Consider the following 25,063-nt stretch of genomic DNA (forward strand, 5'->3'; position numbering starts at 1 on the left):
GTCGACATTTCTCCTCCGTCCCTCCCGTCGCAGACACGCTCTCAGGTCTTCCTTCCTCCCTTCCTCTCGGGGAACCGAGCGCACGCAGGCCCCCGCAGTTGGCCTAGTCACTATATAGGTCGTGTTTCGTAGCCGTACCTTCTTATGACAAACTTTAAAAAAAAATCAAGATAAGTCTCTCTCTCTCCCTCTCTACCTTCTTCGATCGTCTCTTCCTCATTCTTTAGCCCCCTCCCCTCCTCTCTCTCGTTCACTGGTTTGTTTTTTTATTCAGGATCCAACATTACTTTATTCGTCCCAAGGGGAACTTGCGGCGGACATATAATGTAGACGTACAGGCTGATGTGTTCAAGTATTCTCTTCAGGCCGGCGAAGACAGTAATGTTTGATTCATTTTCCATAGCTGTATATTTGTTCTTCATCAGGCTTCTATTAGGGCAGGAAGAAAAAGACCTAAGGGGGTACAAGGGACAGGGAAAAAATTACGTGTTTTGAACATTCATCTTCCCTGCGCATGTTTATATGACCTAACATCCTCATCATTCAACCAATCATCAGATTGTGAGTTGAGTGTGGCGGTGGGTGATGAGAGTCATCCATCACTCCGCCTTCATCCAAAGCAGACCCCCGAAGTGCCTGTAACACATTTTGAACCACTCCGTGTGCATCTGCCTGATCTATTTCCCTTGAAACCACAACGGACTTTTATCTCCTTTTTTTAATGGACAAAAATCAAGTAACATCCCTCTGAAACAACAACGCATCTGACAACATGTGCTTTATTAGAGGCCTGTGGGTGTCTTTCCAACCATTTAATAACAAAATGACTCCAAATCCCCCCTTATTTTTCTGCCTGTTTTCACTTCGAGACATTTAAACTCGTGAGTGCGAATCTGTCTCTACTACATATGGATGTCATACGAGCTTATAAATAAATTTCTTTGGTCCTGTAAGTTTTAGGGGAGTCGTCTTCCAGTGGAAACTAGGTCAGAGAGGATGAAGCTGATAGCGATACTGGGCCCCAGCCATTCAATCATTAAAGCCATTGTTGGAAACTTAAAGCGATATTTCAATATTCCCAACGTCCTGGTGCGTTAATGAATTCCCACTCAAAGGAACTTTAACAGCAGTCGACCATCTACGCAGCATCTTGGCCCTTGTGCTAATGATGGATGATCACGCTCTAAGTGCTGTTTCTGTTTGTTTCCCTTTTAGAAACCAAAAAAAACAAAGATGCAAAAGAAGCAGAAATATCATAGGGGGGTTGGTGCACAGGCTGTGGAAGTTATAAATAGATAAATAGGATAAAGATTATGCAGTTTAGTTCTTAGGGAAACCGAGGATGGGAAATTTAGTGCTACCACATCTGCTCTTTGTTGGGCTTCTCTTGCTTTGCAGCTTTTCACACCTGGGTGCCCTTTTATTCACTCATGCTAATAAATTATGGAGACAAGTTTTTTTGTTTTTCTTCCACCTTGGTCCTCTTTGCATCTGCCAGGCAAATATTGTGCGCGTTGTGTGTTATGCTATGCACTGAAAATAGGACCACGGCTTCAAAACTGTCCATAAAACTTCCAAGTCAGATTTTAACTCAAAACTCATTTCGCACGTCATGCCCTCCACAGGTTTGTGCATGTGGCAAAGTCACTCCTCCAGAAACTAAGTAAAGCCAAAGTGAATTCTCACAGGGTCTTCAATTTATTTTTAACACACTTGACTTTTTTTTCTTCTTCTTTCCTCTGGACGGATTCTCCTTTTGACTCCCTGGAAGATTATGCTCCCAAGCGGCAGACCTGCACTGAATCAGATACAACCATCTGTCACAGCAGCACCGTGTGAAACGTCTGCTTCAGGAGCAGATCCGAGCCGTGTCTGAATCTGTCATCATCAGTGACACATAACTGGCTCTAATTCCCCACACTCGGCTTGGACTTTTCTATACAGCAGGAAAATGCAGCACATGTGGAGGGTAAATGCATTATTGGGTCTACATTATATAGTTTTACCTCCCCACGATTTGTTTTTATATCCCACTTTCTGGGCATCACATCTGAAAGTTATGATGTCCCAACCCATTGTAAGTCTGAGTGCAAATGGTGGCTGTTTTTTTCGCAAGTAATTCTGATGAGGTCTGATGAGTCCAATACAGCACAGCAAATGTCTCCATCTCAGCCGGTAATGGTTCAACTCCTACTTGGCGACTTTATAAATGCATCTAAGAAGCATCCAAACTCCACCGGATAACCTCGAGATGTCTCCACAACTTGACCGGAGTCCAAACTTGGGCCAGTTAATTAAATCGAGCAAACATGGCTCAGAACTAAACATTCATATCTGTGTAAGGTCGGACAGATGTGAGGATTCCCCTGAAGGAAAAAGCTGAGGGGGTTGAATAAAGTCTGACGTTAACGTCACTGTCTTCTTACCTGGATTACTTCCAACCTTTATATGCAAACACCTCTTACGCACAAAAGCAACTTTTTAGGCGTTAAGAAATCTGGTGGGCATCTCATTGGCACTTTTTTCTTTTTAACATTCAAGGATGTAAAAAGAAATGTGTCAAACAATGTTAGTTGTCAGCTATGGTGCAAAAAGCAAAGGCCGAGACCAAATCTTCAAGACTAAGCTGGAAAGCAGAGAATCAAGGATCTTATTCTGTGGCTTTTCTACACAGATTAAGCTGAACTTCACACTGATAACATTGTTGAATCCACTGAACACACCTCGAAGAACATGGCCAGCGCCGCTACAGAGCAAACAGTGGGCTAAATAAAGCCACTTGTGCAAACTTAAAACCTAAAGGGCTGTTGGGAGGCCACAGGTTAAGAGGAATCAGTGAGCGATTGGGAACCAAGTGTGGAGAAGGTAAAGCACGCCGGCTGTCTAACACTACTGTTTTTACTGGCTGACAGGTGCCCCTGAGCAAGGCACCTGTCAGTCATTCACCGTAGGGGAGCTGCTCGGCAGCTACCAGTCTGTGATGTACCGGTTAAGACCTTTTGTAGCATGGCCAACTGTGCCAAACTGAAACAGGAAGTTGCGTTAGAAAAAGCGCGTACATGCTCAGCAGACCACCACTAGCTGAATTCGGGTTAAAAAATGTTGTATTTATTTGGTGAGCTCTCAGTATGGCTGCCCTTCATCGGGACATACACTAGCAAGGTGGTGTGCAGGGGTCCCGTTTTCCTTCTAACTGGTAAACCAGGGATACAATCAGGGATAGGTGGATCCATCATAAGACTGTTTCACTTGTACGCAGAACAGACATGACAGGAAAAATCCAAAACCAGAGACAGGACGGTAAAAAGAATTATGCCAAAATAATGAGAGAAAATACAAAACGAGTTGGTTTTTTCTTTTTTGGGGGTTTCTTTTTCTTCAAACATTGTATTTTTTTTCATCTCCACATGACCATCAAAATGACATTTGTTGAGTTTAGGCTGTTTTATTATAGTTTGTGATAGCATTTTCAATTTTTCTTTTTTTTCAATTTTTTTATTTTTCCAAAGAACAAACACAGCAAATAACGTTGAGGGGGGGAGGAGGAGGAGGAGGAAGAGGAAGAGAAGGGAGAAGAGGAAGAGAGAGAGGAATCACATAGGTCAGATTAGATAGAATGATCCATAGATATAGTTAGATGGATGCTAAAGGTTTGGCTTGTTCCCCCCTCCCCCGAGTCCCTCTGGGTCCACACACTACATGTTGTTTACCAATAATCATTATCAGAACAAGATTAATAACCACTAGAATATATCTAGTAACGAAAGAGGAAACGCTGCTGAGGAAAAGCTGCAGGCCTTGAACAGATTCACTCACACCGCCCGTGAAAACCTAAACTCCTTACAGAAACACAAGTTAGCCTGAAGAGAATACGGACACATAGACAGCCAGGTTATATTCATATGTATGCATCATGTGTGTATGCATGCATATATGCAGGCTTGACCTGTGCACACGTGAAAGAAGATGGGAGAAGTTGTGTCTGTGTTAAACAGTGTCACAATATCATGTTCAGGTGTGTTTGTATACATTTATGTCGGGGTTTTTTTTGTACTTATGGCGTTTGGCTCCAAACTATGTCGGTGAACGGACATGTATGCGGGCGTCTATATACGAGCGTATGAATCTGTGTTTGCATATAGCCATGTTAAGTGTGTGTGTATGAGACTAAAAAGGAACGGCGACTTGTAGATTCCGGGCCGGTTCGGGTCGTTTTAGCAGCTGTCCAAATCTCTGCGGGGTTTAAGGCAGACAGCTGATCTCAGGTCGGATTTGCGGGCGGGGTGATTACACGTCGGATAAAAACACAGGTAAACAATGATTTGGCATTTAAAAATCAATACAGAGATGCAGCGACACACAGCCAACATTACCACACAGTCTGAGAACGAGGGCGAGAGAGGGGAGGCAGATGGAGGGTAAAAATGATAAAGCAAACTGAAGTGGTAATTTATGCTACCAATGGTAAAAGGGTGTCAATTACAGAGAGGCCTTGAAGCAGAATACTGCAGCAATTATCAATCAGGCTCTCATTACTTACAGTTACACACCTGCCAGCTAACTCAGGACTCCTACGGCCGGGTAAAAGGGGCGCCCTGACATTTTGAATACAACTGAGATTCTTCACCAACGACTTGAGACAATGCAGAGAAAACAAAACCTACAACAACCTAAAAACGGCTTGTTTTCATCGTTAATGGATGCCAATAAGTTGTTTTATGGGGATATGAATTGTCAATATAGATTCCCCCCCCTTTATACCTGGTGAAGAAATAACATACTAGGCCACAAAATACCAAGCTTGCCCCTAAACAGCATAAGCAAGAAAAACTCAGGAGCCATATATACACAGAATGCAGCAGATAAATACCAAGGTAAAAAGTTTTTTTCCATCCTCTTTGAACTTCACTTCATTTCCGCCGTCAACACACACCTCTACGTTCCTTCTCTTCTGTCCTTTTTTTTTCTTTTTCTTTTTTTATAATTTCAACGTCTGTTTTCACACAACAGTTTGGTCTTTTATTCTCTCACCAGACAAGTTAAAACATCTTTTTTCTTTTTAAACCACAACCAGCTTTGTAGTGTTCATTAAATACAATTCAGCTCAAAAGTCAAAAAAAAAAAAAAGAAAGAAAAAAAAGACACAAAGTGGGAGTGAGAGGAAAACTACTGCTGTTATTGAAAAAAAAATTATATATACATATATATTAGGGAGAAATAAGCACAAAATAATCCACAGTTGTCTGAGAGAAGACATACATTTGTTGGTTGACGGACAAAGTGACATAAGTGATTCGAATGCCTCCTTCACCCAAAAAACTGATGTGTTCAAACAACAAGCCTGTCCTCCCTGTGTATGTGTATGTCTGTATGTGCACAGGAGTGTGTGTGTGAGCACGTATACAAATATATATGCACACACACACACACACCCACAGGGTAACATGTACAATGACACGTGCCGAGCGTATGTTGTTACTGACGTGTTGTGCCATCTGAATCTTTAAAAACAGCTGTATGTGTGATGTGTAGAGACAACACAGCGCACTTTATCTATAAAACCAGTTTTTAGAGTGTGCCTATTCTCAAAGCACAATGAGTATGGTCACAGCCACCTCCCATCAGTATCCAGACAAAGTCAGCTCACCACCACCGCAGAAAGTCTGAAAGACACTGTTAACGATAATCAAGTCCAAGTTGGCATCAATTAAGAGGGGTTTGTGAATGGACAGGCGGGCCGATAGCAAACGCTACTTAGTGCCGCTACAGCGATTATGAAGTCTGGGCTGGCTGGTACCTCTGTCTGTCGCCCACAGGGACAGAGGTAAATACACTCGTACAGCTTTTTCTGAAGCTCTTTCGGGGCAAAGACGAACACAAGGCAGCAAGAAACACACCTTCAGACCGGACTAGTGCAAATATCCAGAGGATATTTGACACTCACAACATGTGTCTCATGTCCTTTCTTCTGCACACTCAAAAGCATAGTCTGAGGCAAACAATTTTGACTGTGACATGCTTGATTTCTGAGCCCCCCCCTCTTTTTAAATAAAATTAAAATTCGTTTATCTTTAAGTAATGACTTGAGAATTCTGACGCTTCAAAAATAGTGAGGGACTAACTGCTGTACATTTTAGGTAAAAAGTGGGTAAGCTGACTTTGTCCTACATGAACTCCCGTAGGAGGGAACCTGCAGAGCAGTTTGTCTGTTTCACTTATTGGAACACAGCCCCCAGACCCTTGGTAGAGGAGAGAGACAGGAAAAAAAAAAGAGAGATGGAGACAAGGTGGGGTGAATGGAGAGAGGCACAGTGAGGAAAGAAAGGAGAGGGATAAAGAGACTGAGGCAGGAATAGAGCTCTAGAGATAGGAATAGAGAGGTTAACAAACTGTTAGTGAGGCCCGACCAGTTCTGTGGAAACGCAAAGGGGGGCTGGTTGGACAGGGTGGGGCAAGGAGAGGAGTAGGCTGGGTGGGTGGGTGTATGGGGATGGAAGGAGGAGGTGGGGCTGAGAGAGGAGGCGCGTTCTGGAGCTTCAGCAGCAGCCCCCTCCGGCCTGTTGGCCCCCCTGGCTACCGGACAGCGTAGAGTTGGTGGTAGGGTGCTGAGGTCCAATCTTAATACCATTAGCCTGTGTGGAAACAGTGCAAGAGAGACAAGGAAGGAGATGGACGAGAGAGAGAGAGAGAGAGAGAGAGACAGGGAAGGGGGGTGGGCAGAGAAGGATGAAGTTAGTCAAATTAACAAGCATGAAAATATTTTTACTTCCAGTTTGCTTAATTAATTCCCATCTATCCATCCATTATCTGAACTGCTTATCCTGCTCTCACGGTCACGGGGATGCTGGAGCCTATTCTAGCAGTCACTGGGCGGCAGGCGGGGAGACACCCTGGACAGGCCGCCAGGCCATCACAGCCCCCACCCCCCCACACCCATACACACACCCATTCATACCTAGGGACAATTTAGTACGGCCAATTCACCTGACTTACATGTCTTTGGACTGTGGGAGGACACTGGAGCCCCCGGAGGAAACCCATGCAGACACGGGGAGAACATGCAAACTCCACACACAGGACGACCCAGGATGACCAACCAAGGTTGGACTACCCCCGGGGCTCCACCCAGGACCTTCTTGCTGTGTGGCGACCGCGCTAACCACTGCACCACCGTGCCGCTTAACTAATCCCCAGTATTGCAGAAATGAACAGACCTCATGTTCAAAAACATCATGAGGCCTTGCTTTGGAAGTGGTTTGAGTCTCTGACATGGATTATAGAAAACAAGAATTAGGGCATCACAGAAAGTTGAATCAGTTCATCTGGACACAACGTGTATTGACAGATACGTTTCATCACTTATTGAAGTGACCTCTTCAGTCTCAACTGACTGCAGGTATCCCCAATAAACAATACAGTTGCATAACAACTGAAACAAACGATCGGTTTCATATGCAAATTGCTGTGAGCATTAACTAGAGTTACAATGGCCATGTGTACTATTCACAGAGGGTTGGGGAATAGTTGCAATCACAGCTTTGTAAGATGGTGACAGATGTACACTTAGCCCCCCCTCTCAGTTCAGGGATGGTCGTTCCCTCTTCACATAGATGGCCTCTTTGACTCCCTGTTCAAACCAGCGTTCCTCCCTATCAAGGATGTGCACATCCTCATCCTTGAAAGAGTGGCCACTGGCCTGTAGATGGGTGTAGACTGCGGAGTCCTGGCCTGATGCGTTAGCTCTTCTGTATTGTGCCATCCTCTTGGCCAGCATGTATGGTTCCCCTGATGTACAAGTCACGGCAATCCTCCCGGCTGTGGAGGAACGCTGGTTTGGATGGGGAGTCAAAGAGGCCATATATGTGAAGACGGACCGACCAACCCTGAACTGGGAGGGGGGGGGGGGGGGCTAAGAGTACATCTTTCGCCATCTTACAAGGCTGTGATTGCAACTATTCCCCAATCGTCTGAATAGTACATGTGGCCACTGTAACTCTAGCTAATGGTCACGTCTATTTGTATATGATACCGATTGTTGTACTTGGTCGTTATGCTGCTGTATTGTTTATAAGGGTGGGGATACCTGCAGTGAACTGAGACTGAAGAGGTCACTTGAATGAGTGATGAAACATTTGCCCCACTAAACGCTGTGTCCAGATGAACTGATCCAACGTTCCGTGATTTCCTTACCTGGATTATTGAGCATGCATAAAGACAAGAATTAGGGCAGTTAAATTTGGAACATTAATTCATTTTTGCTTCTGAGTTATGTTTTATTTCCCCCTTGAATGTGGTAAAACCACATGTTCTTATGGAAATAAAGATTTTCTCCGAGGTCGGCTTTAATTTGCAACTTTGACCAGGAATTTCGCAATAGCTGCTTCTTTTCAACTCTAAATAGCTGTGTTGAACTGCCAACAATGAACAGCAAATTGGTTAATGAAACTGATTACTATCTTTATTAACTGACACTTCTCTTCCTTACAGGTAACGAACGGTCATCTACACTGATTTTGGGAATGTTGTCCATAGAGGGTCTTATTAGACCTTATTAAACAACTATAGAGGAACCAACAGGTACTGCTAAGTTGAACAAAGGCAAAGGAGATACCAGTGACTCCTAAAAAAGAAGATAAAAAAGAAATAAAAGCAGATTAGAGAAGAGAGGAAGATTGAGAGGTAGGCAGGTAGGGGGTAGGAAGAGAGAGAGAGAGCTGCTTTTATCCCTCTCATCTCTCTGCCCTTTAGACTGGAGTACAGTAGAGCATCTGAGAGCTCTCTCTCTCTGTGTCCTGTAGTGCTCTCTCTCCCTTTTCTGTGTTTCATCATTTCTGAGCTGCTTTTCCACACTCTCTCCCCTGCCCCCCCTCTTTAATTTATACATATATCCTTCGCTCACTGTACCCTCCCCCTCTCTTCAGTAGCACTGCTGCCCCAAGGAACCGCTGTATGCCTTTAAATCACATTTAAAGAGCCAAGGCCACAAGTGTATGTGTGTTTCTATGTGCAAGTGTGCATTTCTATGTGTGTGTATGTGTTAGCGTGCGTGTTTTCACTGTGCCTGCCAACTTGGAGGGTGGGGGTCTGGTCGGGGTTCCCTCTCTCAGCCTGTCAGCTGATGTGGTTTGGAGCGGGTGCCTGGCCTCCCACTTATTTTTTTTTCTCTTCTCTCCTTCGTACGAGTACTAATAACAAACAGACCAATGGCGGCGGAGGGGCTCGCCTGCCTCTGGCTCTGCCTCATGGGTTGGCTGACAGACCTGCTGACTAGGAAACATCCTGGCTGGCTGGGTGGCTGATGCAATGACTGACTGGATAGGGACTTAGATGGGAGGCCGGCTGACAGACAGAATGGGAAACAGCCTGGCTGGCTGGCTGGCTTGCTGTATGACTGAATAGTTGGCTGTTTGGAAGAATGATCAATCACACTGCTTGACTAGCTGCTTTGCTTTTCACAGGCCGGGTGCCTGGCGGCTCATGTTACTGACTGGATATCTAGCCTGCCTGACTGCCTGAATGTTTGTTTTCCTGCTGGCTAGCTGGCTGGCTGACTGAGACCTTGTGGGATGTGAGGAATTTATGACCTGGCAAGATGCCATGGAGGATAGGGAACAAGAGAAGGGGGGGAAGAGTGGGAGTGGAAAGTAGAGCATTATAGAAAAAGGCGGCGGCCATGGCTGTTGGTGGGTGGGAAGAAAATCAGGAGGAACCCTGAAAAGTTTGGGCTGGCTGGAAGGGATGGAAGCCAAGCTGATTTTTTTTCTTTCAGATGACAGAGACACGAGTGAGAGAGAGAGAGAGAGAGAGAGAGAGAGAGAGAGAGAGAGAGAGAGAGAGAGAGAGAGAGAGAGTGTGAGAGAGATCACAGCACACTCCTGGAATACCACAGAAGAGAGGAAGAGATAAAAAAAATTTTAAAAACAAAAAAGAATGAGAACAGGATGGAGAGGGAGATAGATAGAGACCGTCTTTAAAAGTGTTAAGCGTCTCACCTCATTGTTGATATCAAACACACCCTCCTGGATCTTCTCATAGATCTCCTTGGCTGTGTTGATGAATGCCTGAGAGGGGGGTGTTGAGATAGACCAAGGAAAAGAGGAACAGACAGAGAAAGAGAGTAAGAAATAAAGAGAGGGACAAAGAGAAAGTAAAAGCAGAGAGATGAGCGTCAGTTAATATTCTAACATTTCCTGTGACTTAATGTTCACAGGGTTTATGTAGAACTGCTTTAAATAGCCACTAGATTTGCTCAACCCTTATGAAAATTTGTTTACAGAAAAAGCAACTAAGAATGTGGAATGTAAATGAGACATGATGATGAAGAAGTCTGTTTGTACTGGACCCCTTTCAAGGCCCAGACAAGAATCCAGCAGTGTAAGCCATTTATGGTGCAACTGAGCTTCGGGTTCCCAAACTTCTGCACATGCTGGTTTGGTTTGGTGTACACTGAAAAAAATATCTCTTCTGCTATGTGCATTACATCTGTACACTCTGCTCTACGTAACATGTACCAAGTCATCAAGGTATCACCCAGTATATGTGCTCACTTACTAGGCCAATTTTTGTCTCAGAACAGTGATCGTCACTACTTCTCTACACACTGTCAACCACTACGGACAACAAATGCTGATTCTGGGCTGGTTCAGGAAACTTGTTGGATGTAGGGACAGGACAGACATGTAGTTGTGTGGCACACGTAGGGAACTGGCTATGCCAGTAGGTTTACCGAACATTCAGACCCCCCCCACAGTCTAGTGACAGAAAACAGTTTAAGTTTCAAAATGGAAGAAGAAAGCGGCATCAAGTCCGCTGAGTGATTGGACCAAAATCATTGGATAGCTTATTGCGACGGCCAGGGCTCGAAATTAACTTTTTTCCTCAGTGTCCCACAACTGTCCCGAATTCTACTTTGTATTGTCCCGGATATAACCAACAGTGTCCCAAATAATTTGATCCTTTTTTGTCACTTAATCATCACACCATGGACTCTGGTCCACCATATAAGTTTAAAATACTTATTCTTTTGTTAAACATATGAATATTAGTTTCGGGAGTCGGCAGTCGTTTCGGGAGTCGACAATATTGGAGCTTGCATCAGGGGGCTGTTTATTCAACCACCTCAGCATTTCTTTCTTCTTCTTTTAACTGTCGTTGATGATGGTCTATCGCTCTGGCTCTATGAATGTTGCATTGGCGCGAGTCAAGCAGCAGCCACTGGCAGAGTGGATGATGTAGATGCATTCTATGATTTGCACGAACAGGTGATTGACTGCCCTATCGTGAGGTGCCGCAAGAACGTCAGCCTTCTGTAGTTTCGCCGTTCACCCGTTTTTATTAAATTACTCAAACGACAAAGTAACGTCTAGATACTCATAATTAATGACTTTGCAAATAACACCTATTTCGACGTTTACTTTGACATTTTTTTTCACTGTCCCGGAATTGTCCCAGACAAAATATATTTGTGTCCCAGTAGGATTTTTTATGGTCCCCGGGACATGGGGACATCGATTATTTCGAGCCCTGGTGACGGCACCTAGGCCTGAAGACCAACTCACTGGGAGTGATGGCTGACACTTGAGTTGGTGTGACTGCTCTCACACACGTGTGTATGTGTGTCTCTGAGCAGTCAGTCATTCTCTCTTCTCTAGGTTACTTGGTTTGCTTGGACTTTGGTTGATTTATTTTGGTTTTGTTACACCCGTACATGTTCACACACCCACACACAACACACATTACTGATGAACTGACTATACTTAATTTAGCTTTCTTAAATAAATGTATTGTAGTTTAAAGAGTCATGTGTGGTCTCCACATTTTGTCCTTCCTTCTTGACAAAATGGGTGCTCATCCAAGAGATTTTGGTATGATTAGTTTTTCTTTGCTACTTTTGGGTGGAGTATCACACATGACAGTGGTGTTTTGTCAGTTTGTGGAGGATCAATATAATCCATTTTGGGCTCATTGTTTTGAGGTAAACAGGTAAGTGCTAAAATGTTTGGTGTGGCATTATTTGACTGGTGTTTTCCTCTGAGGCGCAGCAGCAGGTTCTACTAACTAGTGAGTCTGTTGCGGGGGGGTTATTTAGTGTGATGGAGAAATTGGTTAAAACAATTGACTCAGGGGCGTCCAGGTGGCATGGCGGTCTATTCCATTGCTTACCAACACGGGGATTGCCGGTTCGAATCCCCGTGTTACCTCCGGCTTGGTGGGCCATCCCTACAGATACAATTGGCCACGTCTGCGGGTAGGAAGCTGGATATGGCTATGCGTCCTGGTCGCTGCACTAGCACCTCCTCTGGTCGGTCGGGGCACCTGTTTGGGGGGGAGGGGGAACTGGGGGGAATAGCATGATCCTCCCATGCGCTACGTCCCCTTGGCGAAACTCCTCACTGCCAGGTGGAAGGAAGTGGCTGGTGACTCCACATGTATCGGAGGAAGCACGTGGTAGTCTGCAACCCTCCCCGGACTGGCAGAGGGGGTGGAGCACCGACCGGGATGGCTTGGAAGAGTGGGGTAATTGGCCACATACAATTGAGGAGAAAAAGGGTGGAAAAAAAAAAACAAAACAAAAAAAACAACTGACTCGGGATCAAATGTCCAGCTAACATGTCAAGACAGGATTCCGCAGTCTACACTCATCTATAGGCCACTGGCCACTATTTCAAGGATGAGGATGTGCACATCCTTGATAGGGAGGAAGGCTGTTTTGAATGGGGGGTCAAATAGGCCATCTATGTTAAGAGGGAACGACCATCCCTGAACCGAGGGGGGTTAAGAGTACATCTGTCACCACCTTACAATGCTGTGATTGCAAACGTTCCCTATTCCTCTGTAATAATACACATGGCCATTGAAACTCTAGTTAATGGTCACCCACGTTTGCATATGAAACTGGTCGTTAGTTTCGGTCGTTATACAACTGTGTTTTTTATAAGGGTGGGGATACCTGCAGTCAGTTTAGACTGAAGATGTCACTTAGTTGAGTGATGAAACCTATCTGTCAATAAACGTATCCAGATGAACTGATTCAACCTCTTTGATTTTCTTACCTGGATTACTGTGCATGCATCAACACATTGGAGAGTCTGTTTCTTCCCTGGTTCTTAATACATTTCACTGAAGAAAACAATGGCTCACATATGTACATGGAAGGGAAAACTGTGAGTAGGAGCTCAAAGAAAGTTGAATCAGTTCATCTGAACACATTTATTGAGAGAAACGTTTCATCACTCATCTAAGTGACCTCTTTAGTCTAAACTCACTGCAGGTATCCCCACCCTTATAAACAATACAGTGGCATAACGACCGAAACCAATGATCAGTTTCATATGGAAATAGCATGGCAATTAACTATAATTTCAATGGCCATGTGTACTATTCACAGAGGATTTGGAAATGGTTGCAATCACAGCATTGTTAAGATGCTGACAGATGTACTCTTAACCCAGAAATCTGTAGGTTTTCACTGCAGATACTGTGCTGTTGATTAAGGTGAGGGGGGAACAGTGTTGGGGGGCTCCTCCTGAAGTCCACTGTCATCTCCACCGTTTTGAGCGTGTTCAGCTCCATGTTATGGCCGCACCAGAGGGCCAGCTGTTCAACATCCTGTCTATATCCAGACTCTAATGAAAAGGATGCCGAAACTTTTTTTTATGTTTGAGTGTGTTGCCAATTCAAGAAGCTGGCCTGATGAGGAGCGAACTTTGATATTAGTGTGTCCTTACAGGTGAAGCACAAGAGACTTACTCCACTCTATCTTCCGAGGACTGTAAAGATTACAATACAGTAAAATCAGCTGTCTTGAAGGCATGTCAGATAGTACCTGAAGCATATTGCCAACATTTTAGGGACTGGCAAAAGACTGGTAAACAAACACGTAGAATTTGCACAGGATTTGATCTCACATTTTAATCGCTGGTGCTCTTCATCTAGTGTGAAAATGTTTTGGTAAGTTATGCGATCTAGATGTTCTGTAACAGTTCAAACAGTTTGTGCCTGATTACATCGCAACACAGTATATTAATGAGCACAAAGCCACATGTCTTAGTGAGGCTGCAGTGCTGGCCGATGAATGTGCTGACATACAAGCATATTCTTTGGTGGGCGGTGTGATGGTGTCAAATCCCAGAGAGCAGATTCTTTGTCCCCAAAGTTAGAACAGCAGCCTAATGGAATAAGTGATCCAAGTATATGTAGCTATTACCATCAAAGGGTCACTGGAAAAAAGATTGTCCTTTGCTAAAAGAAAAAAGAAAAATATCCCATGCGAAGTCGGCTGGTTTGGCTAAACCTATTATTCATAACCCCACAGTTGGTGACTCAGCAGAACTGGTGGCTCCATTTCATATGCAGGTTAAGCCAATAGACACCTCTGAGATTGACTTGGGTTATGCTCCATTCCTGTCTGACGGCTTTGTAACACTAATTGGGGGTGACAACAAAGTTCCAGTCAGAATTTTGAGGGACGCAGGAGCTTTGCATGCCTTTGTGAAGGAGGCAATCCTGCCTTTTTATCCAGGTTCAGACATAGGGAGCTGCATCGCAGTTAGAGGGATAGGTCTGCAAAAAACTTTTGCGCCTGTGCATAAAATGTTTTTGTCCTGTGATTTTGGAGATGTGGAGGTTGGTGTTCGTCCGGAACTGCCAGTTGAAGGAGCTGACATCGTTTTAGGAAATTACCTTGCATGTGGCCGTGTGTGGCTAGATGACGTAAGACTAGACAGTGTACAAATACCTGATGTGCCAATAACAAACAAAAAAAAAGACATGCTTCATCCCTAGAACCTCCAGAGGTCCCTGAGCCACAGCAGGCCGTTTCTATGGTCTGTGCTCCAGAACTGCAAGGGGTCACTAGCTACGTTTACATGTAGCCTAATATTACAAATTTTTTTTGGACCCCCCCCCCTTTTCTCCCCAATTGCACCCGGCCAATTACCCCACTCTTCTGAGCCACCCAGTCATTGCTTCACCACCTCTGCCAAGCCAGGGAGGGCTGCAGACTACCACATGCTTCCTCCGATACATGTGAAGTCGCCAGCCACTTCTTGTCACCCGACAGTGAGGAGTTTCACCAGGGGGGATGTAGCGCATGGGAGGATCACGCCACTCCCCCCAGTTCCTCCTCCTCCCTGAACAGGCTCCCAGACTGACCAAAGGAGGCGTCAAGGACACACACCCACATCCGGCTTCCCACCTGCAGACACAGCCAACCGTGTCTGTAGGGAAGCCCGACCAAGCGGAAGGTAACACGGGGATTCGAACTGGCGATCCCCATGCTGGTAGGCAACAGAATAGACTGCCACGCTACCCGGACGCCAATATTCTAATTACAAATCGGTTTAAAAGCACAACCACAATAAAAATGCTCCATATAAACACCTCAATCAGAATAAACGGGACCAACCTGATTGAAATTTCAGTCGGTTGCAGAGGGGTAGTTTAAACATTTTCATAAACCGATCAAAAGAAAAACACACCATGTAAACGATTTAACCTGATTACGTTCAGGCTGCATTCTCTCTGCGCATGCCCTGCTGAGTAATTTCCAGTCGTCAGCTGATGAGCCAGTTAACGGTTGTTTTTTTTTTCTTGTTTGTTGCTCTGCCTCCTTGCTTTTCAACTTTTAACAACTTTTAATTGTTTTTATGGTTTGCCTGTACTATTTTATAGATTTTATCCGATCATCGATTACTGCACGGACTTGACCGCACTGAAGTCTCCAACTCCATTGTGCTGGCGCTGTATGTGGCGAGAACCATGTGGACTCAACCCTGAGCCGTGGCCGTGATCGACGACTCTATGTTGTACGAGCTCCACCCTCTAACGGGCTTCGCTATTGTTTATCCCTTCCAGGCTCCGCCTCAACACCTGAGACAGGTATTTTCGCTCACCATCCAATCAAGTGGCATAAGCCACACAACGCTCAACCACCTACAAAACCCCAGGGTCTCGCAGCTCACCCCCCCGCCTTTTTTTTTTTACACAGCCACCTTGAGCACAGATCTGCGATTTTTTTTTCTGTCACCCTCCTGTGTTGCAGTTATGTTTTCCCATACCAAGACCTGCTCCTCCCGCTCTGCTGAAATGACTTCTCTGGAAAGCCACCAAGCATGCTTCTTTTGCTTCAGTTGGCTACACCTGTAGGAAGCCAATAACCTGGGGGCACTAATGTGGCTGACCACAGCCTGCTAGCCTCCCCTGTGATATAGCTAACAGTAGCCGGCTAGCTTCATTAGCATCTGGTAGAGCTAATGTCGTTCTTGACGGCCGGATAGCTTCTTCTAAGGCTGATACGCTTTTCATGTCACTTTGGTTAAGTTGTCGCTGCCGCTCCTCGATGCACACTTCCCATGCACACACGAGGGGCGCCACTCATGGAGTTTCCACCGTAAGTAAATTTCAGTTAGCTTCCTCTACTGAGGGCTACTGCCATTATTGCTCCACTTCCGTTTTGCCTTGTAACATCGGTTGTGAGGGCCGCATGCAGGCTATCCCATCTTCCTTTGCGGTTCAGACCAAAGCTGGTGACTGATCCGAAGATGGTGACCAACATTATGACTATTGATCAATTTTCCAGTCAGGCTAGCCCATTGCCTTACAAAGGTGAATTTTTCTCCTTTTACTTCAGGGCATAGTGATATTGGTGTTCTCTCTGCTTGTTCGCCTGGCCCCAACGTTGTTTTTTCTCCCTCGTGATCGACTCAGTGGAGCACGAAGCGAGAGAAGTGGCTAAGTCACTGTTAGCTTTAGCTGCCAGTCGGCCCTTTCGTCTGGGGCCACCTGCGCACTCCCTTCCGCGAGGGGAGGGATGGTGCGGTGGGCCCATTCTAATATCCCTGCTGAACCGATTGTGCTGCCACTCGCGGCTTACCTCTCGACATGGGTGAAGCTGTGCGCCCCCCCCCCCCCCCCAGACAGAACTCTGAGGAAGGGCTATGCACTACAGTTCTTTGGTCAACCTCCTTCGTTCAGCGACATTCTTCAGACCTCCCTCTCCACTCCCGCCAAATATGCAGTATTGGAGGAGGAAATAACTGCACTTTTCTGGAAGGGAGACTGTTCCCCAGTTGGAGGCATGGAAGGGTTTCTTTTCCCCTTATTTCCTGATTCCCAAGAAATCAGGGGGCATGAGACCAATTTTGGATCTATGCATCCTAAATGGCGACATTGATCGGAGACCGTTTCGTATGCTGACGGTCAAGCTGTTGTTGGAGTGCATCCGGCCAGGTGACTGGATAACTTCCATAGATCTGACCGACACGTATTTCAACGTCCCCATTCTACCATGTCACAGGAGGGTCCTGTGTTTTTTGATGGGAGGACAGATCTATCAATACACCTGACTCCCATTCAGTTAATCCCTGGCCACGCGCACGTTCTCCAAATGTTTGGAGACGGTGCTGGAACCACTCAGAGTGAAAGGGGTGAGAATTTTAACTTACATCGACAACTGGCTGATTCTCGCCACGTCTCACAACGCAACTAGCTGGGCTTCGCTATCAACCCCAACAAGAGTGCCCTTCAGCCAAGGCCCTACCTTGATCTGTTTTTGGACTCCCTCGCTATGACCAACTATTCATCTGCCATGGCGGTTGGGCTCAGGGGGCTCCTCTGTCAATGCCAACGGCTTGCCCACTGGATTTGTGAACAAAGAACAAAGAAAGAACCAGTCTCTGAAGGACATGTACTACCTGGTTTTGTCTACATCTCAGGAGGGAAAAGTTAGGCAGGGGTATTTCCTCCAGAATGACCTTTTGCTTAGGGTGTGGGTTCCTCCTGGAGAGGCATTCAGTGATGATCCCATTATGCAAATTTACTGCCTTCAAAATTTAGGACATTAGTAATTCAGACAGCTCATGATAATGTTGCAGGACATATGGTGTAAAAAAAAAAACCCTATAATTGCGCTCCCCATAATTTTTTTTCTGGCCATGTTTAAAATTTGATGTTTCAGCACATATAAAGATGTGTCACTATAAAATCTGCTCCTTTGTATGCAATGCCTGCAGTGAGTGGGCCATTTGAACATTTGATTATTGACCATGTGGGCCCTCTTCCCTGGTCCAAGTCAGGTTATTCTTTTATTTGTTAACTGTAATGTGTCAGTCAACAAGATATCTGACTGATTATCCAATACGTACAATCTCTGCAAAATCTGTAGTCAAGGCCATCAACCAGTTCATATCTGTGTTTGGAATCCCTAAAATAAAATACAGACTGATCAAGGGTCAAATTTTACATCTCGGTTGTTTGCACAAGTCCTCCAACAAATTCACATAAAGCATAAGGCCTCAGCATACCATCCACAGAATCAAGGTGCACTTGAGTGCTTCAATCAGCATTTAAAATCATTGCTGCGCACTTATTGCAGAGTTGAAGGCAGATTGGGAGGAGGGCTTAACCATGGCTTTTAATAATAAATCAAATTTATATAGCGCTTTTCTAACACTCAAAGTCGCTTTACAATAAACGGCGGTGAAACAAGACAACAGATAAACATATCACAGACATACAGGGGTGGATGGGAAGGGGGGGCTATGAGAAGGAGAAGCTGTAGCCACACACGATACCAGCAGTACTGTCCGACTTAAACAGATACAAAAGGGCAAGAAAAACAAAAAACAACAGCACTGTGGACGGTGATTTTCTGTAGGGGTTGTTAGCAGCTAAAAAAGTTGTCCAAGAAAGTACAGGCTTTATTTAGTCCCAATGAACTTGTTTTTGCGCACACTGTCTGTGGTGTATGATCAGTGGATGTCGACTGATTATTTATGTTTGTCCCCCCCCCCCCTTTTCTCCCCAGTTGTATCCGGGCAATTACCCCACTCTTCCGAGCTGTCCCAGTCGCTGCTCCACCTCCTCTGCCGATTCGGGGAGGGCTGCAGAATACCACATGCTTCCTCCGATACATGTGGAGTCGCCAGCCGCTTTTCACCTGACAGTGAGGAGTTTCCCCAGGGGGACATAGTGCATGGGAGGATCACGCTATTCCCCCCAGTTCCCCCTCCTCCCTGAACAGGCGCCCCGACTGACCAGAGGAGGTGCTAGTGCAGTGACCAGGGCACATACCCGGCTTCCCACCCGCAGACACAGCCGATTGTGTCTGTAGGGATGCCCGACCAAGCCGGAGGGAACATGGGGATTTGAACCGGTGATCCCCATGTTGGTAGGTATCAGAATAGACTGCTACACTACCCGAATGCCCCTTGATTATTTATGTTAATGTTTTTAGGCAAAGACTCCACGAAGCTGGGGAAATGGCAAAACAAACATTACATGTCTCTCAGAAAAAAATGAAAACATTGTTTGACTGCTGAGAAGAGCAACGTGAATTTAGCACTGGCGACCACGTTTTGGTTCTACTGCTGCTTGTTGACCCCTTTTTTCAGGCAAAATTCTTTGGTCCATGCAATGTAATCTGTAAGGTTTTAGAACAAAATTACCTGATAGAAATGTCAAATAAAAGAAAGCTGACTAAAATCTGTCATGTTAATTTGCTAAAACCTTATCATGCACGTGCTTTTTCGGGTGAGGCTGCCCAAGGTTATCCAGCTTTAATAGCAAATAATTCCATGTCAGCACTTGAAGAAGAGGAGGAAATGTCTGGTGAAGGGGTGTTGTAACCATGACTTAAAAAATCAGAAACTTTAGAAAAGTTAAATACACTACTAGGACATTTGGATGAAAACAAATGTTAACAGCTGGTCAAGGTTATTCAAATTACCCATGTCTGTTCTCAGATACTCCTACTTACACTAATTTAATAGAACATGATGTTGATGTGGGGGATGTTAAGCCCATCCCTCAGTGGTTCTATTGGTTTCTCCAGAAAAGCGGACTAAAGTCAGAAGTGTCATACATGTTGGAAAATGACAGAAAGTTGGGGCAAATGTTTCATCACTCAGTTAAGTGACCTCTTCAGTCTCAACTGACTGCATGTATCCCCACCCTTATAAACAATACAGTGGCATAACAACTGAAACCAACCACTGGTTTCATATGCAAATTGCCATGACCATTAACAAGAGTTACAATGGCAATGTGTACTAGTCACAGAGGATTGGGGAATGGTTGCAAACCCAGCATTGTAAGATGGTGACAGATGTACTCTTAGGCCCCACTCTCAGTTCAGGGATGGTCGTTCCCTCTTCACATAGGTGGCCTCTTTTGACTCCCTGTTCAAACCAGCTGTCCTCCCAATCAAGGATGTGCACATCCTCATCCTTGAAAGAGTGGGCACTGGCCTGTAGATGGACGACTGCGGAGTCATGGCCTGTTACATTAATTCTTCTGTGTTGTGCCATCCTCTTGGCCAGCATGTATGGTTCCCCTGATGTACAAGTCTCAGCAATCCTCCTGGCACTTAACAGTGTACACTATATTGCGCCATTTGTGCTGGGGGACCCGATCCTTGGGGCGGACCAATTTTTGGCGCAGCGTGTTTTGAAAGCAACTGAGATGAGATGTCTGGAAAATACTCATCTCAACTGTTTCGAAACTCCTGCCACATACGGAATCACTACTGGTTTACGCTTACAGAGCCGTTGTCCTTCTCCCCTCTTCAATCGGCTGAACCCTCTTCATCTAGTTCAGTGGTGGCTAACCATGTGCCATGGAGAGCCATGTGTAGGTAGGTTTTCATTCCAACCCGACTCCACACCAGGTGATTTCACTGATTAGCAACCCTTCAACCAAAGAGGAAGAATATCAGTGAAATCACCTGGTGTGGAGTCGGGTTGGAATGAAAACCTGCCTACACATGGCTCTCCATGGCACATGGTTAGCCACCGCTGATCTAGTTGTGCTTCTCCCTGTCTCTTGGTTAGGAAACCTGATTCCACAGATAGGCCCTGTACTGATTTTTGAAAGGTTAAGTTAATGCAGTGTGACAAAGCCTGATTCCTTTCCTCTCCTGAGGATGGAAGATTGTGTTAATCAGGTGCAGGCGGCCAAATATGTCAGCAAGTTTGATCTTTGTAAGGGTTATTAGCTTTTTCCCAGAGCCAGCGAAATTTGTGCTTTTGTGACACCATCAGGTCTTTAATCTTACACAGTCATGCCATTTGGGAGGTGACATACCCTAGCCACATTTCAGAGGTTGATGAACAAAGTTGTGAGTGTGTTGGAGGGCTGTGCAGTTTTTTTGGATGATGTGGTAATTTATAGTGACATGTGGGAAGAACACCTCATGAGAGTACAAGTTCTATTGGACAGGCTGGTTTGGGCCCACTTGACTATCAACCTGTCCAAATGTGAGTTTGTGAAAGCCACATTTACTGTTGCTATTTGGGTAAGGTTGTGGGGCAAGGGGAGGTTCGTCCCATTCATGCAAAAGTTTTGGCAAAAGGGGAATTTCCTGTTCCATCCACTAAGCAGGAGTTGTTGCATTTCCTGGGGATGGCTGGTTATTACCATGGGTTTTGTGCCAATTTTGTTTCTGTAGTAGCCCTACTGACTGAGTTTTTGAAGGCTGATGTTAAATGTTTGGTCTCCAATTGTTCAACAGACATTTGGCCATGTGAAGAGCCTGTTGTCTTCAGCTCCCATGCTTGTGGCTCCCCGGCTGGACCTGCCGTTCAAGTTGCAAGTTGATGCAAGTGATGTTGGGGCTGGGGTGGTTTTGTCACAGATGGATGAAAACGGGGTTGAAAGACCAGTTAGCTACTTCGCTAATAAGTTCAAAGTGGACGAAAGGCATTACTCATACTCAGTCATAGAAAAAGTAGGATTTGCTCTTATTTGGGGTTCCTGTTTCATGCTATAAGCAATCATCCATATATGATATAAGCAATCAATCATATATGATATATGCATCATATATGATATAAGCAATCTATACACACACACACACACACATATATATATATATATATATATATACACACACACATATATATATATATATATACACACATACATACACACACACACACACACATATACACTGCATGATAAGCAAACAGATGGGGGTTGAGGATGTGTTCTTGAGTGTCAGATGTCAGAGCTGTTATCCAGGATAAAACAAGGAACATCCACAAGTACATCAGAAAGAGGGCCCCCAAGGACGAACTGCTGAGTGAGTACCTCAGGCAGCAGATGACAGAGAGTGGGGAGGAAGTAGGAGATATCATGGAAGACTAACCCCCTCCCCATGGGATGTACCATCAACAGATAGAAGACATGGTTGATATCAAGAAATCCTACCAGTGGCTAAAAAAGGCTGGACTGAAGGACAACACAGAGGCTCTGATCATAGCAGCACAAGAACAGGCACTCAGCACCAGATTGGTTGAGGCAGGGGTCTACCACACCAGACGAGACACCCCTGAGACAGTCTAGCACTTAGTAGCAGGGTGTAAAATGCTAGCTGGGAAAGCATATACTGAAAGGCATGCCAAGTGGCTGGGATAGTGTACACGAACATCTGCACTGAATACAGACTGGAAGTTCCCAAGTCAAAATGGGAAAGGCCACCAAAGGTGGCTGAGAATGGCAGAGCTAAGATCCTGTGGGACTTCCAAGTTCCAGACTGACAAGCAGGTGCTGGCTAACCAACCAGACATTGTGGTGGTCGACAAGGAACAGAAAACAGCAGCAGCGATTGATGTAGCAATCCCAAGCAACATCAACATCAGAAAGAAATAGCATGAGAAGCTAGAGAAATACCAAGGGCTGAAGGAAGAACTAGATCGGATGTGGAAGGTGAAATCCACAGTTGTCCCAGTGGTACTAGAAGCACTAGGGGCTGTGACCCCCAAGCTGGGAGAGTGGCTCCAGCAGATTCCAGGAACAACATCTGAGGTCTCTGTCCAGAAGAGTGCAGTCCTAGGAACAGCTAAGATACTGCGCAAAACCCTCAAACTCCCAGGCCTCTGACAGAGGACCGGAGCATGAGGAAGGCACACACTACCAGAAAAAAGGGTGCGAGGGAGATTTTTTTATAAGTGTCTGAGCAGTCATTCTTTCTTCCTTATGTTACTTGGTTTGGTTGGACTTTGGTTGATTTATTTTTGTTTTCTTACACCTGTAGATGTTCACACATCCATGCACTACACACATTACTGATGAACTGATTGGACACTTAAATGTATCTTTCTTAAATACATTTATTGTAATTTAAAGAGTCATGTGTGGTCTCCACATTTTGTCCTTCCTTTCAGCCATGTCGTGACACTTACGTACAAACAAAGGCTTACGAGTGGGAGCAAGTAATTTATACTGGGGTTCTTGCCAATTCCCAGGTCTATGCTCTTAAGTCCTCACTCTGAGAGAGAGAGAGACACACACACACACACACACACACACACACACACACACACACACACACACACACACACACACACACACACACACACACACTTGGTAACTGTGTGTCTCTTGGGAGCAGTTCATTATTGTCTAGTTCAGTGGTATTCAAATGTGCCACAGGGGGCTGTGTGTGTACAGGTTTTCATTCAAATCCAACACTACACCAACTGATTTCACTGATTAACACACCTTTTACCGGATAAGGGTGGGCTAATCAGTGAAATCAGATGGTGTAATGTTGGGTTGGAATGAAAACCTGGTTACATATGGCTCTCCATGGCATATGGTTGCATACCATTGGTCCAGAATGTGTCCAAAGTTCTTGAGCTGTTGTTCTGGGACTCAGGGGTCTGAAGAGTTCTATGAAGACTAGTATCAATTATTGGGAGCAAAACACTAATGGCGACAACAGTCGTTTGAGACCATTGGAGGATACATGGAAACGGCGCCATCACCTGGTTACACATCCACACAGTAAGTTTAAGAACGGTCCTAAGCCCAAATATTTTGTTTTTCACCAAATCACAGCGTGATGACCTAAAAAGGAGTCGCACACCTGTTTCTGGTAGATTCTAAGTCTCTCATTCCTTACCAACTCAAAACAAAGTACACTCGTCTTCCCTGCTCGTCTTCCTCCCCCTTTGCACATCACTCCACCCCGCCACTTCAATCCACTTCTCCTTCCTTCCAAGTATTGAGATGGAGGAGAGGTTAAAATGGTATATCTCCGCAAGGAAGCATCAAAGGAAGGGAAAGAGGATAAGAGAGGAGCATGTTACAGGAATCGCTCCCTCTGTGGGCCTTCCCAGCAGGCTGGTGTCCACCCACAGACCCCAACAACCAGCTGAGGACTCTGATTGGCTGCTGGCTATCACTGGGGGTGGGATGGTGGGGGGTGGGGGTGGGTGGTATTATGAATATGTATGAGCTATAACCGGTTGATGCACCGCTAGAGAGGGGGTTGGGGGGAGAGCGAGAGAGAGAGCGCGAGGGGGGGGCATACATCAGTCGCAGGGGAGGAGGGAAGGGATGGAGCGATGGAAAGAGAAAGAGGAGGAGGGAGAGAAGATGCGGGGGATAAAAAGGGGATGATGTACGGCGAGGGACAGAGGGAGGGATGGACCGTGAGAGGGGAGGAGAGACGAAGGGAGGAGGAGTGGTATCGGGAGGATTCAGAGGACACTAATGAGACAAATTAATCATTCCCCCGCCCCCCTCCCGTCTTAACCCTACAGAGAGCTGTACTCAACAGTGGTGTGTGTGCTTGTGTGATATTATAGGCTAGGCAACCAGTGGAGGGGAGAAAAAAAAAATCAATGTAAACACACGCGCACACATGCACGCACGCACAAACACACACGCGCACGCACACACACACAGGGGCTCTGGAGGCTTGGCGTGCTGTGCAGTGTTGGATGGGATTATTTATGTGATTGGATAAGTGAGAAAAGGGTCCCTGAGGACAAGGCTATGCATTCATTAAATCCACCAACATTCAGGGTGTGTCGGAGTATATTACCTCCACTATGGCAGAGGCCATCTTGGTGGAGGATGCGCACACGTGTGTAAGTTGTGTGTGTTAAAAGATTTGAAACAGCAAGTCAAGCAAACTGCTCATTTCGTACTGCCATCCATGGTTGCTGACACTCATTGTGTAAACCTAGTGGTGGCCTGGTTTGGCATGGCTAGCCATTTAAAAGCTTCAGACAAATAGATAAGCAACTTACCATGAGAATATTAATTATAATATTAT

General features: G+C 45.4%; 1 protein-coding gene across 1 annotated transcript in view; it reads right to left on the reverse strand.

Moving 5' to 3' along the window:
- Positions 1–3,092: 3,092 nt before the first annotated feature.
- rab2a (RAB2A, member RAS oncogene family) overlaps positions 3,093–25,063 on the reverse strand; it is a 44,258-nt gene continuing 22,287 nt past the window's right edge. The window contains exons 7-8 of the mRNA XM_056292508.1: positions 9,993–10,061; positions 3,093–6,632 (exon numbers count right to left, since the gene is read on the reverse strand). Coding sequence (XP_056148483.1) covers positions 6,537–6,632; positions 9,993–10,061 — 165 coding nt within the window. The 3' untranslated portion in view covers positions 3,093–6,536. The remainder of the gene's footprint in view (positions 6,633–9,992; positions 10,062–25,063) is intronic.

This window comes from Lampris incognitus, chromosome 14 (assembly GCF_029633865.1).
Source record: "Lampris incognitus isolate fLamInc1 chromosome 14, fLamInc1.hap2, whole genome shotgun sequence".
Classification (NCBI taxonomy): domain Eukaryota; kingdom Metazoa; phylum Chordata; class Actinopteri; order Lampriformes; family Lampridae; genus Lampris; species Lampris incognitus.